Source organism: Hyaena hyaena, unplaced genomic scaffold, assembly GCF_003009895.1.
Source record: "Hyaena hyaena isolate Hyena2069 unplaced genomic scaffold, ASM300989v1 scaffold_277, whole genome shotgun sequence".
Lineage (NCBI taxonomy): Eukaryota > Metazoa > Chordata > Mammalia > Carnivora > Hyaenidae > Hyaena > Hyaena hyaena.
In genome coordinates this window covers 74,131-90,800 of record NW_024080905.1, presented here as the reverse complement: position 1 = coordinate 90,800, position 16,670 = coordinate 74,131, and the positions used below count along the sequence as shown (strand labels likewise).

General features: G+C 39.5%; 1 protein-coding gene and 1 non-coding gene across 5 annotated transcripts in view; both read right to left on the bottom strand.

Annotated features, from left to right (window-relative positions):
- The window catches only part of NSUN6 (NOP2/Sun RNA methyltransferase 6), a 63,267-nt gene that overhangs the window by 14,957 nt on the left and 31,640 nt on the right, over nucleotides 1-16,670 (bottom strand). For all 4 annotated transcript variants that reach the window (XM_039245870.1, XM_039245873.1, XM_039245872.1 and 1 more), the window contains exons 8-9: nucleotides 11,549-11,668; nucleotides 5,903-6,047 (exon numbers count right to left, since the gene is read on the bottom strand). In XM_039245870.1, the coding sequence (XP_039101801.1) occupies nucleotides 5,903-6,047; nucleotides 11,549-11,668 (265 nt within the window). The remainder of the gene's footprint in view (nucleotides 1-5,902; nucleotides 6,048-11,548; nucleotides 11,669-16,670) is intronic.
- LOC120240988 lies at nucleotides 5,179-5,370 on the bottom strand. Its single transcript, XR_005530799.1, has one exon. It is a non-coding gene; the product is annotated as a U2 spliceosomal RNA (small nuclear RNA).

Here is a 16,670-nt window from a genome sequence, read left to right as displayed (position 1 = left end):
AAAAAAAAAAAAAAAAAAAAAAAAAAAAAAAAAAAAAACCACCCTAAATAAACATAAAAAAATATAAAACAAAATCACCTTAGTATATGCTTTATAAGAATTTTAATCATATTAATTCAATTTACGGAGCAGGTGAAAGTCACCCTGAAGTAAACTGGCAGAATTATTGATTTTGTGGTCTTTCATTTTTCAAGTCAGTATTTATTCCATGTCCCGCTAACAATTTTTGTGCATATAAATTTATGCACTAGGAATACAAAGTATTTAAAACTGTGGAAAAATTCTATTTTCCAAAGATGGCTATGCCAATACCTTCCCCATCCCACATGCCCTTCAATTTGACACTGACTCTTCTCCCACAAGAGGTGGGATCTAGTGTTCCTTCGCTTTTATTCTGGACCACAGCAGAACTGATGCTACAGGACTTTTGGACTAAGTCCCAAAAGGGATGATACAGCTTCTGCCTGGGGCTCTTAGGACACTAGTTCTCAGAACCCGAGCAGCACAGTCTGAGAAAGCCCAGCACACATGAGAGAGGCCATGTGCAGGTCCCATCTGATGGTCACCATCAACCTCCAGACACGCATGTGGTAGATGAAGCTTGAGAGGCGACCCTTCCCTCAGGTACCACGTGACTGCTATTTGCATCAGATACTGAAAGTGAGAACCACTCACCCCAGTTGTTCCCTAAAACTGTGCGAATAATAATAAAATTAGTGTTTTAAGCAACTAAGTGATGAAATGATTTCCTACAACAGCAGTTCATACCCAGAACTGTTTAAAAATCAAAACCATCCTGCAACTTGACGTCAGTGCTTGGTTACAGAGTCCGTGAATCTGCTTCTGGCCACCTTACGTTATACCTCACTTGTCCACTCAGAGGGCTTCAAACTCTTTCAACTTAAAAAGAAAAGAAATATTTTATTAACTGAAAGGAATGAGGAACACATGAGGGGGTTAAATGGCAGAGTAGGAGGATCTTGAGCTCACTTATCCCATAGACACACTAAACCACAACCGCATCCACTCCAACTAAAGTCTCCAGATGGGGAGAGATCTCCCACAGCTAGTCACAGAGAGAAGGCCACATCAAAAAGGGTAAGAGGGGTAGGGCCGAGGTCGATAACCGAACTCCTAGTGTGAAAAACCACAAAAGGAAGGGACATCACCAAACTTGGAAGGTGAGTGGATCAGAAGCCCACAGCAGGCACCCCAGTCCTGGGCACTTACTGGGAAGATGGGCCTTCATGGTATCTGGTTTTGAAAATCAGCACAACCTAAAAATGGGGGCTCTGACAATCAGGTGTTATCAGTTTTTTTGACTTTTCTAGAGAAACTCTGCAGCCTAGAAGGGTGTGGCATGATGCATTCAAAGTGCTGAAAGGAAAAACCTAAACCAAAAATACTCTACCCAGCAAGGTTATCTTGAAGCAGAAATGAAGGAGAGATAAAGAGTTTCCTGGAGAAACAAAAGTTAAAGGAGTTTATCGCCACTAAACCAGCCTTATAAGAACTGTTAAAAGGAATTCCTTAAGAGGTAAGAAAAAAACTATTAGAATAAATGAATTCGGTAAAGTTACAGAATACAAAATATAGAGAAATCTATTGTGTTTCTATATGGAAAAGAGAAATTAATAAAACAATCCCATTTACAACTGCACCAAAAAGAATAAAATGCCTAGGAATAAATTTAACCAAGGAGGAGAAGACTGGTACTCTGAAAATCATGAAGACGCTGAGGAAAGAAACTGAAGACAATACATATAAAAAGATATGCCATACTTATGGATGGAAAGAATAAAATTCCCATACTATCCAAAGCAATTTACAGATTTAATGCAATCCCCACCAAAATAACAACAGCTCTTTTCACAGAACTAGTACAAATAATACTAAAATTTGTATGAAACCACAAAAGACCCCAAATACCAAAGCAATCTTGAAAAAGAACAAAGCTGGAGGTATCACAATTCTAGATTTTAAGATATACTACAAAGCTATAGTAACTGAAAGAATATGGTACTGGTACAAAAAAAGATCGATGGAAAAGGATAGAGTGCTTGGAAATAAAACCATGCTTTTATGTTCATTTAATTGATGAAAAAGGAGGCAAGAATATACAATGGGGAATTGGGAAAAGATGGTCTCTTCAATAAATGGTGCTGGGAAAACTGGACAGTTACATGCCAAAGAATAAAACTGGAACACTTTCTCATACCATACACAAAAATGAATTCAAAATGGATTAAAGACCCTTGGGGCGCCTGGGTGGCTTAGTCGGTTAAGCGTCCGACTTTCGCTTAGGTCATGATCTCGTGGTTCGTGGGTTCTAGGCCCGCGTCGGGCTCTGTGCTGACTGCCAGCTCAGAGCCTGGAGCCTATTTCAGAGTCTGTGACTCCCTCTCTCTCTGACCCTCCCCTGCTCACGCTGTCTCTCTCTCTCTCCTAGAAATAAATAAAACATTTAAAAAAATGGATTAAAGACCCAAATATGAGACCTGAAACCATAAAATTCCTAAAAGAAAACATAGGTAGTAATCTCTTTGCATCAGCCTTACCAACATATTTATGGATACGTCTCCTCAATAAAGGGAAACAAAAGCAAAAATAAACTACTGGAACTAAACCACTTATGCACCGTAAAGGAAACCATCAACAAAATGAAAAGGCAAACCTACTGAATGTAAGATTTTGCAAATGATATGTCTGTATAGTGTTAATAACCAAAATACGTACAGAACTTCTACAACTCAGCACCAAAAAAAACCCAAAGAATCCAATTAAAAAATGGGCACAGGACCTGAAGACATTCTTCCAAAGATGACATACAGATGGCCAACAGACACATGAGAAGATGCTCGACACCACTAATCATCAGGGAAATGCAAGATAAAACCACCATAAGATCTCACTTCACACACCAGTAAGAATGGCTAGTACCAAAGACAAGAAATAATACATTATAAGGATGTGAAGAAAAGAGAAGTCTTGTGCACTGCTGGTGGGAATGTAAATTGGTACAATTGCTATGGACAACAGTATGGAGATTCCTCAAAAAATTAAAAGTTGAAATACCATATGATCCAGTAATTCTGGCATTAGATAATTACCTGAAGAAAAAAAAAACATGAATTCAAAAAGATATACGCACTCCTACATTTATTGTAGCATTACTTAAATAGCCAATATATAGAAACAACCCCAAGAGTCTACTGATAGATGGATAAAGATGTGGTACACACACACGGAATATTAGTTAGCCATACAAATGAATGGCATCTTGCCACGCACCACAACACGGATGGATCTAGACGGTATGATAGTAAAACAAGACAGAGAAAGACAAATTCCATAGGATTTCACTTATATGTGGGCTCTAAATATTAAAACAATAAACAAACAAACAAAAATAGACTCAAATTCAGGGGACAAACCGGTGTTTGCCAGCAGGGAGGTGGGTGATTTGATGGGCAAAATAAGTGAAGGAAATTAAGGGGTACAAACTTTTGGCTATAAAATGAGTATGTCACAGAGATTAAAAAACAAACACCACAGAGTAGGGAATACAGTCAATAATTTAGTAACATTTTATGATGACAGAGGGTGACTTAATTGTGTTGAGCATGGAATAATGTAAAGAATTGTAGAATCATTATGTTGTACAGTTGAACCTAATAACACTACGTCAACTATACTAAATTAAAAATTCTAAAAATCTTATGAATAAATGTAAATGGTCACCATCACCACCTTGAGTAATACAAAGCCTTGGTCAGACTCCTAGGTGCTCTTCAACGCCCATTATGCTCTTTGCCTACGGTCACGTTTCGCACAGGGTACATGGCCACACAGCTAAAGACCACATTTTCCAGCCCCCACTTGCAGCAAAACTGATCATCAAATGACAGATCTGCCCAGCTGTAGTATGCATTACTAAGAAATCTGGTTTCTCTTCCCGTCCCCTTGAAAGAACCGGGACATCTATCTTGGACCAGAGATGAAAGTACCAGGACTGAATGTCCACTTCTGCTCAGTGAGTCCAAAATAAACAACAAAAACAAAGAAATAAAAACTCTTTTATATGTTCTAAGCCACTGAATTTTGAGTCTCTCTGATACAGCCTATGAGCCTATACTCTAATATAAATCCCCTGGCTAACTCTTTTGGGTTAACAATCATCTGACCATGAAATGCTGTTCTCACGTAATCAGGCAATTAAATATGACCTATTCCCACTTCCGTGAGAAGATAAATCCTATAGTCCAGAACTTGTTCCTTGGAACAATCCCTATTTTTCTAGGAAAACTTCTATGTGTTGCATCTATCTGTTCATCCTGTGTGTTTATTACACGTTAGGCAAGTGTCACAAAATAACCCCTCACTTTCCAGGAATCTCAAAGATATGGTGATGTTCACATTACTACTGATGCATTTTCCACCAGATGTCTATTGCCTGACATTCTAGGTTTCATACCCCAAGTCAAAGTACCATCCAGTATCTGTTATGAAACAAGTCTTGATGAAAAAAAGAGCTAGAGATGACAACCTAGGACCATTAGCTAATAAAGTGACGTGGATGAGTGAAAACTCGGTGACTGAATATTTCAAGTCAGTTAAAATATGTCTTCCTATAGCACCAGAGACTGACCACTAAGATGGCTACCCCTACATCTTGATTCTTCTTACCCTAATCTCAACCTATTACACTTATGAGTATGGTCACTTTATTCAATGATATGTAAAAACTGGTCACCTACCAGTGATTTCAGTAAAGTAACAGTAATGGATTAATTGAGCTGTCCATTGTCTATTAGTCATTCTTAGGAACAACAGCTTATATACGGGAAAGTTAGATGGTCCGTACAGGGTGGGGAATCAAAACCATGGCCTTGATTTTGTAAAGGTCATCTTTAAGGGCACCTGGGTAGCTCAGTCAGTTAAGCATCCAACTCTTTATCTCGGCTCAGGTCATGATCTCATGATTCCGTGAGACCAAGCCGCACATTGGGCTCTGCTCTGACAGTACAGAGCCTGCTTAGGATTTTCTCTCTCCCTCTCTCTCTGCCCCTTTCCAGCTCACATGCTCTCTCAAAATAAATAAACACTAAAAAGAAAATAAATAAAAGTCACCTTTAACTAAGTAGCATTTTTCCACCCCAGACAATTTTCATTCCCTCAAAAAGGTGCACTATTCCTGGGAATACTGGAAAAATACGTTGATGCATGGAAATGGATGGAGCAAGCTCCTATTCCATCTCCTGGCGCCAAAAATCCTTGTAATATATTGTCCTCAGAGAAAGGACATATCAGATACTAAACTCATGATAGTAGACACTACACTTGATCTTAGCCAAAAGGCAGAGAAGTGATTAATCAAGAAGCATCTTTCACTGATAAACATTTTGGGAACATTAATGTCAATTCACTCATTAAAATATGCAAGTTTCTGGAGTAGTTCATGAAATCAAATCTAAACAAAGAAACAGAGCAATCAAGTGACTTAATAAATGCAACATTTTATTCTAACACAAGATATGGGACAGTTTTCCCTCCCTCCCTAGCTCCACAGCCCCATTCTCTCAAGAAAAATGAGGAAGACAGAATAGCTCAAGAATCATAAAATTGAAAGGCTAATAAGCTTTCTGAGATTTAATATGAAATTAAGACAAATACAGTAAGACCAAAGGGTTTGACCAAGTCTTGGGGATTTGATTCTACATTGTTAAAATCTGACATTTAGGGATGAGGTAAAAAGCAAAATGATATCTATTATGGCAAAATAGCTTAGATCTATGCCAGCTTTGAAGTCTTGTGGATATTTTAGGGCTAGAATAATGAAAGCAAAATCTATTTGCTTCCAACAGCCAATCACAGAAGCCTATAATGATAAAATTTAACTCACCTTCAGCATCCTTAACCATATCGAGTTTAAGAGCCTTTGTTCCATCAAAGCAAAACGCCTTGATGGAATTCAGCCCTAACAATAAAGCATTCTGTTTTATTTTTTCTACTTTGTTGGCTATTTTATCCAGTGCTATTACTTCTCCCTAAAAAACAAACAAAAACACACATAAAAATAAGGTGGATACACAAAGCAGTCATGAAAACTATTAATACTAAGGAAAACTGATGAAACATTATGGTCTTTCCCTACTTTTCTCCCACCCCTAGTTTTAAAGTTGAAGTCTTGGGGCGCCCAGGTGGCTCAGTTGGTTAAGCATCTCATTGCTGATTTTGGCTCAGGTCATGGTCTCACGGTCATGAGATCGAGCCCCGAATCCTCCTCCACACTGGGTACAGAGTCTGCTTGGGATTCTCTCCCTCTGCCTATACCCCACTTGCTCACTCTCAAAAGAAAGTTTTTTTGTTTTTTTTTTTAAAGTCAACAAGGATGATACCACATTTCTACAAATGCCCTATGACATTCATATGATTTTTAAAATAGAGTATGAAATGATATTGCAGAGATGGCAAGACTAAGTCTTCAATGTCTTTTCTAGCTTTTTTTGCTTTTATATATATACACCATCCTTGTATGAGATCCGTGTATGAGATGCACATCAGATGCATAGACAACAGTGCTGAAAACTTGCTGATGATGTTCCTAAATGTGCCACCAGGTTCAGTGGTAGTCACGGTTCCTCTTAATATTTTGACCAACAGGAAAACCATTTTAAGAGAGTGGAACTGGAAAAGTAAGCAACAACAACCAGAATGAGTTTCCAACGTACTACTGTGGAGATGCCTGAAGGCTACTTTTACAGAAGTATAAAACTGGAGGCTATGCTCACATAAAATGTGCTTATCAAAATAAATAACGAGAGATCAAGAACAGCAACAAAATCTGGAATTTAACAAGGTCACATATTTCTATTCAAAGTTGTTCATTTCCGCTGGTGGCCCACTGCGGGGGAACTGCCTAATTCCAACTCAACTCTCCACATATCCCCCATCCTTTGGCATTCACCTTGCAGTCAGGTGCCTTTCCTACTTGAGCAGAGCCACAGGATTTGCATCAACCAATGGGAAGATGGTACGTGTGATACAAACAGAGATATGTAAAGACCTGCCTTTGCTCTCTGCTTTGCCCTCTGCGGGGCTGGTCCCCTGACCACCCCAGGAGGAAGGTAAGAGAACAGGAAGCAGCGGCAGGGCAGCCTAGTGGTCTCTGCTGAGGTCACCTCAGATAAGCCAACACCAGCCAAACCCAAGTGAATGAGCCCCCTCAAGATCCTGAGAACCCCTAGCTGACCTGCAGCTGATCAGGTACACAAGCCAGGCTTGCAGGGATCAACTGCAGCCCAGACTCCTGAGCTGAATAAATGTTTAGCTGTAGACTGCTAAGGTTTCTGTGGTCATTTTTACGCAACACTAGAAAACAGAACAACAAAACACAGACACATTTAAAATATCCAGATTCTCTTTGAAATGACTTCTTATTAGAGAGCATAAAATATCTGTGGATAAAAATTTCTAAGTGAACACAATAAGTATCATATATCATAAATTAAGGGGGGGTTATGATCACTACTTCAAGGTGTGTCATAATCTTTACAATTAGGATTTCAAGTTAACTATGATCTGCATTACACACAACTCCATAAAATTAATCTTGCTTGTTCTGCATTTTATGCACTGGTGGTATTTAATACATTTTTCCTTAAAGTTTTTATTGTTAACACCTTAAATTCTTTTTGGACAAACAAGAATATAAGTAAACAGGCAAGTATACCTCCTTTATGAACCCAGAGTATGAATTCCCCAAAATTTAAGCAACAAATATCTTTTTCTTCCTTAGTTACTTTACGGCCACTCATTGAAGTTATACTAGTGCTACCGCAAGTGTTGGGGAGGGGGGGGCACCTGTACACAGAATGCATACATATATACACACACACAGTACATATATACAGTGCCTATATACAGTGTATGTAGATACACACGCATACAGTGCAGAGATAGTTTTAACCTTTCGATGTATTTATTAAAAATATATAAATGTATATATGTTTTATCCCTCTGCTTGTGACATAGTGAATGTTGCAGAAGTTATAATAGTTATAACTTGCAAGTAATTTGAATTTTCATCAGAAGTCTTTGGATACAACGGTTTGCACTAATGAAAGGGAAAAGTTACAATTTCACCTTGAAATGTTCAATGTTCCTGTTTTCTGTGCAAGGCTACTTGTAAATTGCTTAAGCATCCTAAAAACCATCAAATACAGATCAAAAATGATCACCTGGCAAAGTCCAACACCTGGCACTTTGGGGAGTGGGCAAATATTAGTTCCATCAAGTAAATCAGCTAGAGCAGAAGGGCTTTGGTAAGCCTTACTCAAGTATTTCTACAGAAAGAATGCCAGAAAGTCTTACGCCTTAGGTGGGTAACTTTTTCTTACTCATAAATTAGTACCATGACAAAAATTTTTGAGTTTCCTAGGTGCCTAAGAAATCCTCCCACTGAAGAAACATGAGCTAATTTAGAAAATTAAGAATGCACCCACTGGCTCAGTCTTACTGTCCTGGCTATGCTCTTTACCCAGCTTAGATTCCTTGTTACATCAGATCACTCTTCTACACACGCTTTTGTGTTTTAGTGTAAGCACGCCCAAAATGCTGCTGTGTTTAATCCACTTCTTCACCAACCTCCTGTGTGTCCCCAGGCAGCTTAAAAATAAAAAGCCCATCGTTATGGCTACTAATCCTGCCTTAAATTCATGACCGTTTGTATTCATGGAGCCCACGGTACAAACTGGAATTCCTACAACATATCCATAGCCCATCCCCACTTCATTTTCCTGGATTGGAATTTCCTACCTCCTAGCTCTTACCACCTCCTTCGCATCCCCATTTTCATCTGATGGCCTTGCTTCCTATTTCACTGAGGAAAATCCAACAATCAGAAGAGATCGTCCAGTCTCCTACGACACTGACCAGCCCACCAACATCAGCACCTCGTACTCAGCCTCCCTTCCTATTTCCATGGATAAGCCGTCCACTTGTGCATCAAATCTTAGCCCATGTCACCTCCTCAAAGATACCACCCAGCAATTTTCCCTGCTTCCTCTGGTGTTACCTATTTCCCCTCTTACGTCATCTCTCATTAGCATATAATCATTATCATTTCTCTCATCCCAAAAAAAGTATTCCCTGAGTTCACCTCCCACTGCTGTCCCATTTCACTGCACTCCTGTACAAGTAACTACTTCCCGCCACCCCGCCCCACCCAGGACCAAAGGAGTGGTTCTGATTCACATTTCAGATCTCTCATTCTCAATCCAAGCAAACATTTCCACTCACCAAACTGCTCACGAGAAGCTCGGCCATCACCTACGTGGTGCTAAGTCCACTGGTACTTCTCAGTCCTCCTTTTATGGGGCGGAAACAACATCTGACACCGCTGATCTCTCCATTGCCTTTCGGTCCCCTCCTTCACCTAGTTTCCAGGGTAGCACGCTCCTCTGGTTTCCCTCTGACACCGCTGGCCACTCCTCCACCTTTCCCCAACCTCTGAATGTTGGCACATGGTACCCAGGTGGCTCAGTCTTCTGGCCTCTTTGCTCTCTATTGCCACCCACGCTAGTTTTATGGCTTTACGCGTTATCTATATGCTGACGACTTAAAATTTCTGTGTTGTATATATTCACATTTCCAATTCAAAGTTTTATTGCCAGTCCAGACCTCTCTCCTGAACTCCAGGCTCAAACACCCAATTGCCTGCTCGACATCACCCCCTTAAAATCTGACAGACACTTCATTTTATTATCTCCAAAACTCAGGTTCTGACTTTTCTCTGCAGAACTTGCTCCTCCCAGTCACCCCTACCTAGCTCTCTCTCTCTCTCTACTTTCTCAGGCCCAAATGTAGAAAAGTCACCCTTGATTATTTTCTCATTTCCACAACCCACATCCAGTGCATCTGCAACTCCTTACAACCCCACTCCTCAAAAACCACTCCAGAATCTACCGCCTCCACGACCCGTCCCAGAATTACGGTCTCCTAACCAGGCACCCACAGCCTCTTACAGCTTCTTTTCAGTGCAGTGGCCACAATGATACTTCAAATAGCAAGGAGGCTGATGCCACTCTTGTGTTCAAAACCTGCAACGACTTCCCATCACCCAAGTGCCGGGGAAGAAGTCCTGTCAGACCCTGCAAGCTGCTCTACCCGAATGTCCTCCCCTGGGCCCTACCTCTCTGACGGCTCTTCCCCTCCCTTCCTCCTCAGAAGACCACAGAGGCTTCTCAAACAAGGCAGGTGCCTTCCGGCCTCGGCACACTTACACTTGCTGTTTCCTCTCACTAAAACACCCGTTTCACAGACCTCCATGTTGCTCATCACCTCCCAGCCCTTCCTCAAAAGTTGCCTTCCCAGTGCGGATCTCCCTCACCACCCTCCTTCAAACTGTGTCCTCACCTTCCCTCCCCTCCCCCAATTCCCCTCACCTTCTTTCATTTCTCACCACAGCCCTTACCATAATCACAGAGGCCATATCCTGTATTCATTTAGTTTAGTATCAGTCTGCTCATAACCAGAACGCAAGCTAGATGAAGGGAATTCCGGTCACTGTGGTCTACTGCTGCACTCCCAGTAGTCGGCACATGGGAGTACTAAGTAAGTATCTGTTCAGTACTTGGCACACGGGAGTACTAACTAAGTATCTGTTCAGTACTCGGCAAGGGAGTACTAAGTATCTGTTCAGTACTCCGCACATGGGAGTACTAAGTATCTGTTTAAGCAACCAACCAATCAAAATCCGACTTCAGATCAAAGTAGGTGAAGATACTAGCATGTCTCAGTATTTCAGGAACCATTTAATTGTATGGAATTTGAAACAAGAAGAAAGATGGCATCATCAACTGGCTGTATCCTCTTGAGTTGAAGAATCGCAGTTGCAGTATAGAAAGCTTACAAGGTCACACTGAATTCTAAATAGACAAGACTAACCAATAATGAAAGAAAACATACTGGCATATATATAAATATATAAACACATAGGTAAAAGCAGTAAATCTGAGATAAAGTTATCCATGACTCACTCTATTTTGTGACAATAAAACAAGCTTTATAATTAAGACAGATCATAAAGTTTTTCATAAATCTCAAGATGTGTTTGATGTGTGTGGATCATATATGTACATATGTATATATCAATGAATAATCTGATACTTCAGTAATGTGCTGTCAAATTAACTTTTACTGGCGAAATTGAATAGTTTAAAAAGTATCAAGTCATACTTAAGAACATAGAAAAAACCTCTTAAATGTTTCATTTAAATGTATCTTTATGAAGAAGACTTCTACTTTACAAATCTATTAGCAAATTTGGGATTTAAGAAGATCTTTAGACAGTCTTCACAAATGATAATTATGTACTAAACTCAACATGTGATGAATCCCATCAATGAAGAGATGCATCTGAAATAATGCATCTGAAATAATGCAGATCATAAACGTCTGTGTGTTTCCTAAGTTATATGTAGTTCCACCTTCAACACTGAAATACATAATATGTTTAGAATAGTGTTTGCTATGAAGATAGTCTTACCTGATCTTGCATTAGTGCTGCAATGTGTGTTGTTTTGCCTCCGGGTGCAGCACACAAATCTAGAATCTTCTCTCCAGGTTGAGGATCCAGAACATGAGTTACTACAGCAGATGGCAAATTCTATAAAGAAAAAAAAAACCAATTACCAATGATTCTAAATCTTTTTTTTTTTTTCCAAAGTAGGCTCCATGCCCAGCGCGGAGCCCAGCACGGAGCCCAGCACAGGGCTTAAACTCAAGACCCTGAGATCAACACCCAAATGGAGAGCAAGAGTGGGATGCTTAACCGACTGAGCCACCCAGGTGCCCCTAATGATTCTAAATCATTTTAAAATTCAGAATCACAGAACACAAACAAATCTTTGGAGGTAGTCCAGGACAGCATCCTCCGCCAAAATATGGTTTCTGTTAACATAATAGTGTCAGGAAATTCACAATTTCCTAGATTATCTATCCTAAGATCTCATAGGAACTTCACACACAAGACACACATACACAGATGCATTTCCCCAAGCAATTTAGCAAAATCATTGTTTTTTTCTCAACAATTCAGTATCTTTTTAAGTTTGTATATTTTGAGAGAGAGAGAGAGAGCGCGCGCATGCAGGGGATGGGTAGAGAGAGAGGGAGAGAGAATTGCAAGCAGGCTCTCTCAGCCCAGAACCTGATGTGGAGCTCGAACTCATGAACCATTAGGATCATGACCTGAGCCAAAGTCAGATGCTTAACCAACTGAGCCACCAGGTACCCCAACAATTCTCAACATTTTGAAGGCCAAAGCCCTTTTAGAAATGTAAGAAATCTCTAGATTTTTCTCTAAGAAAATGTATAAAATTTTGCAATTCAGGCGCTTCACCATCTAACGCCCACTTAAGAATTCTAATTTTATGCTGCTAATGCCACTCAAAGGCATTTGGGTTCCCATCTCCCCACCATTACCACATTTCTGTAGGAGAAAAGTAAAATGTAAAAAAATCTTACCATTTCTGATTGGCACCTAGAAATGTACTATGAGACCAGACAACTCAAATACCCATAGCAGTAAGTTATACTGCAGTAAGTTATATGTTAACTCATTATTAGTATTGATCATGTAAGGACTGCTATTCTAGAATAACAGTTTGCCTCAAATAAAATAGAAATACCGGGATGGATGGCTCAGTCAGTTAAGCGTCCGATGTTTGATTTCAGCTCAAGTCATGGTTCGTGAGTTCAAGTCCTGCACTGGGCTCTGTACTGACAGCATGGAGCATGCTTGGAATTCTCTCTCCTTTCTCTCTGCCTCTTCCCCACTTGTGCACACATGCTCTCTCTCAAAATAAATAAATATTGTTTAAAAGCTAGAATATCGCAAAGTACTGCATTTCCTTTAAAGTAATGCATTTTTTTTTAATTGGCAAGAAAAAAACAACAACAGAGGCTAACAAGCACAGAGCTATTTAAGGTTTAAAGGTGTCAATTCGTTCTCACACTGGAATTGTATCTATTAGGATGTTCTCAAGAACTGGGAGAAGGTTACAATGCTCTCAAGTAAATCCAAGATCACCACTTGAAAACAGAATCAACAGTGAGAAAGGAGACACAAATGCGCAAGGGCGCCCCCTATGGGTATAGGAAGCATTCAAATCGATGCAAATCATTTTGGCACCTGAAGAGCTATCCCTCCACATTAAACACTAAACTTAGCTTACCCTGTTACAGAGCTTCTCTCAAATGGTCTAATTTATCCCCAAAATATTTAAAAATTGAACTCCAATATTATGTGGCTATGGGAGATTCGGTGATTCCTGGTCAAAGATGACAGAACTTTACAATCAAACGTAAGTAATACATTAAGAGCCTTCTGGCAGTGCAATAAACTGAAATTATCAGACAGTCCAAATAAAAAGGCTTTATTCAATATTTAAATGATGACAAAGTTTTCTTGAAATAATTTAATCTACTAAATTACCTTTCTCTACAGTATGTCTTAACCCTAGCTACACTAGAGAATCACCTAGGGAGTTTGTCAAAAGTGTATAGTCCTGATCTAGAGTAGTTAAACCAGAATTTCTGGCAATATGGCCCAGGCACCAGTGTTTGCAACATCACCCCAGGGGATTCTAACGTGGAGCCAGATGCACCCCATGGCTCTGCTATAGTGATTCTCAGCCTGAACTGCACATGAGAATCACCTGGAAGAGCTTTTAATCATCCAGACCCAGGCCCCACCCCCGTCAGACCAACTGAAACCAATTCTGGTGCTAGTGTCCAGGCAGTAGTATCTATTTAAAAGCTCCTTAGGTTGTCCAACCTCATCTGGCCCTTAAATTAATTATTTGCAAGGAACCAGGCAATGAGAAAATTAAGTTTCAGGCACTATGTTTTATTCCAGCTAAACTAAAATGTTATTAGAATTTAACTGAAAGCAGTTCTTATAAGTATTTAAGTGCTAAACCTTTAACAATTATTTCAAATGTGAAGGACACCTACGATTATTTTGAGATTCTGTGGACTGTGTTTAAGCAATTCAAAAGTTTCCTTTTGATTTTGAAAAACCAAATGGTATTATACAGTTGTAGTTTTAATGATTGTACACAACACTCCAATTCACTCTGAAAAACATATTCTAGTATAACTTCAGGTACTAAAATGAAAAACAATCAGTTATCAATAGCCCCTTACACATACACATACCCCAGCAAAAAAAAAAAAAAAAAAAAAGCCTACAATGCAAAGCTTTTGCATCAGCTGTTAGAAGCAACAAAGAATAGAGATTTGGAGATAATGGCAAGGCCAAGAGGCAGTCAAAAAAGGAAAAAAAAAAAAAAAAAGCACAAATTTCCCCAGGAATTTTTCCAATAGCTTTCTAATTCCACCCAGTCTATAAAGCAGCTTCACTAAGTAGGTAGAATGGATAAAGGCTACCAGTTGCCAAACTCTTGCTTACAAAATATGATTTCTTTTAAGGTGAATTTCTTCAGCCCGTCATCACATGAACTACTTTATTTCACAAGTTAAATGGTTATTGAACATCATTCAACTAACAGTATCAGTTGTCCTTAGGTGTAAGCTAGTGAATGCTTGTAATAATATATTCAAAGCACCTAGCACAACACCAAACTTTAAAACAAAGGGGGATTCCATACTCCTGGATAGGAAAAATAAATATTGTTAAAATGTCAATACTACCCAAAGCAGTCTACATATTCAATGCAATCCCTATCAAAATAACACCAGCGTTCTTCACAGAGCTAGAACAAAGAATCCTAACGTTTGAATGGAACCAGAAAAGATCCCAGATAGCCAAAGCAATCTTGAAAAAGAAAACCAAAGCAGGAGGCATCACAATCCCAGACTTGAAGCTGTATTACAAAGCTGTGATCATCAAGACAGTATGGTACCGGCACAAGAACAGACACTGAGATCAATGGAACAGAATAGAGAACCCAGAAATGGACCCACAAACATATGGCCAACTCATCTTTGATAAAGCAGGAAAGAATATTCAATAGAATAAAAGCAGTCTCTTCAGCAAGTGGTGCTGGGAAAACTGGACAGCAACATGCAGAAGAATGAACCTGAACCACTGTCGTACACCATATACAAAAATACACTCAAATCGATGAAAGACTTAAATGTAAGACAGGAAGCTATCAAAATCCTCAAGGAGAAAGCAGGCCAAGAACCTCTTTGACCTTGGCCACAGAAACTTCTTACTCAACACCTTTCTGGAGGCAAGGGAAACAAAAACAAAAATTAACTATTGGGACCTCATCAAAATAAAAAGCTCCTGAACACCAAAAGAAACAATCAGCAAAACTAAAAGGCAACCGATGGAATGGAAGAAGATATTTGCAAACAACGTATCAGATAAAGGGTTGGTATCCATGAGAAACAATGAAATCTGGCCATGTGTAGCAACATGGATGGACCTTGAGGGTGTTATGCTGAGCGAAATAAGTCAGGCAGAGAAGGACAAATATCATATGTGTGCACGTATAGGAGTACTAGGAGGAACTTAACAGAGGACCAACCGGGAGAAGAAGGGCGGAAATGGTGGGTGAAAGGGAGAGAGGCAAACCATGAGAGACTCTTAAATGCTGACAAAAACTGAGGACTGATGGATGTGGGGGGGAGGAGGGATGGGCATGGAGGAGGGCACTTGTGGGGATGAGCACTGAGTGTTATGTGGAAACTAATTTGACAATAAACTATTTGTAAAAAAAAAAAAAAAAGAAAGAAATAAAACATTAAAAATTAAAAAAAAAAATAAAAAAAAAAGGGTTGGTATCCAAAGTCTATATAGAACTTATCAAATTCAACACCCAAAAACACAAATAATCCAGTGAAGAAATGGGCAGAAGAGATGAACAGACACGACTTCTCCAAAGACAGCCAGATGGCGTATAGACACATGAAACTATGCTCCATGTCACTCAACATTAGGGAAATACAAATCAAAACCACAATGAGATACCACCTCACACCCGTCAGAATGGGTAACATTAACAACTCAGACAATAACAGATATTGGTAAGGATGCAGAGAAAGAGGATCTCTTTTGCACTGCTCGTGGGAATGCAAACTGGTGCAGCCACTCTGGAAAACAGTATGAAGGTTCCTCAAAAAATTAAAAATAGAACTACCCTAGAGTCCAGCAATTGCACTTCTAGGTATTTACCTAAGAGATAGAGGTATGCTGTTTCGAAAGGACACATGCATCCCAATGTTTATAGCCGCACTATCAACAACAGCCAAAGTATGGAAAGAGCCCAAATGTCCATCGATATACATATATATACACATCTTCTTTATGTATTCATACACACACACATACATACACAATGGAGTAATACACAGCAATCAAAAAGAATGAAATCTTGCCATTTGCAACTGTGTGGATGGAGCTAGAGGGTATCCTGCTAAGTGAAATCAGTCAGAGAAAGACAAATATTGTATGACTTCACTCATATGAGGACTTGAAGATACAAAACAGATGAACGTAAGGGAAGGGAAGCAAAAACAATATAAAAACAGGGAGGGGGACAAAACATAAGAGACTTTAAAATATGGACAACAAACAGAGGGTTGCTGGAGGGGTTGTGGGAGACGGGCAGGCTAAATGAGTAAGGGGCATTAAG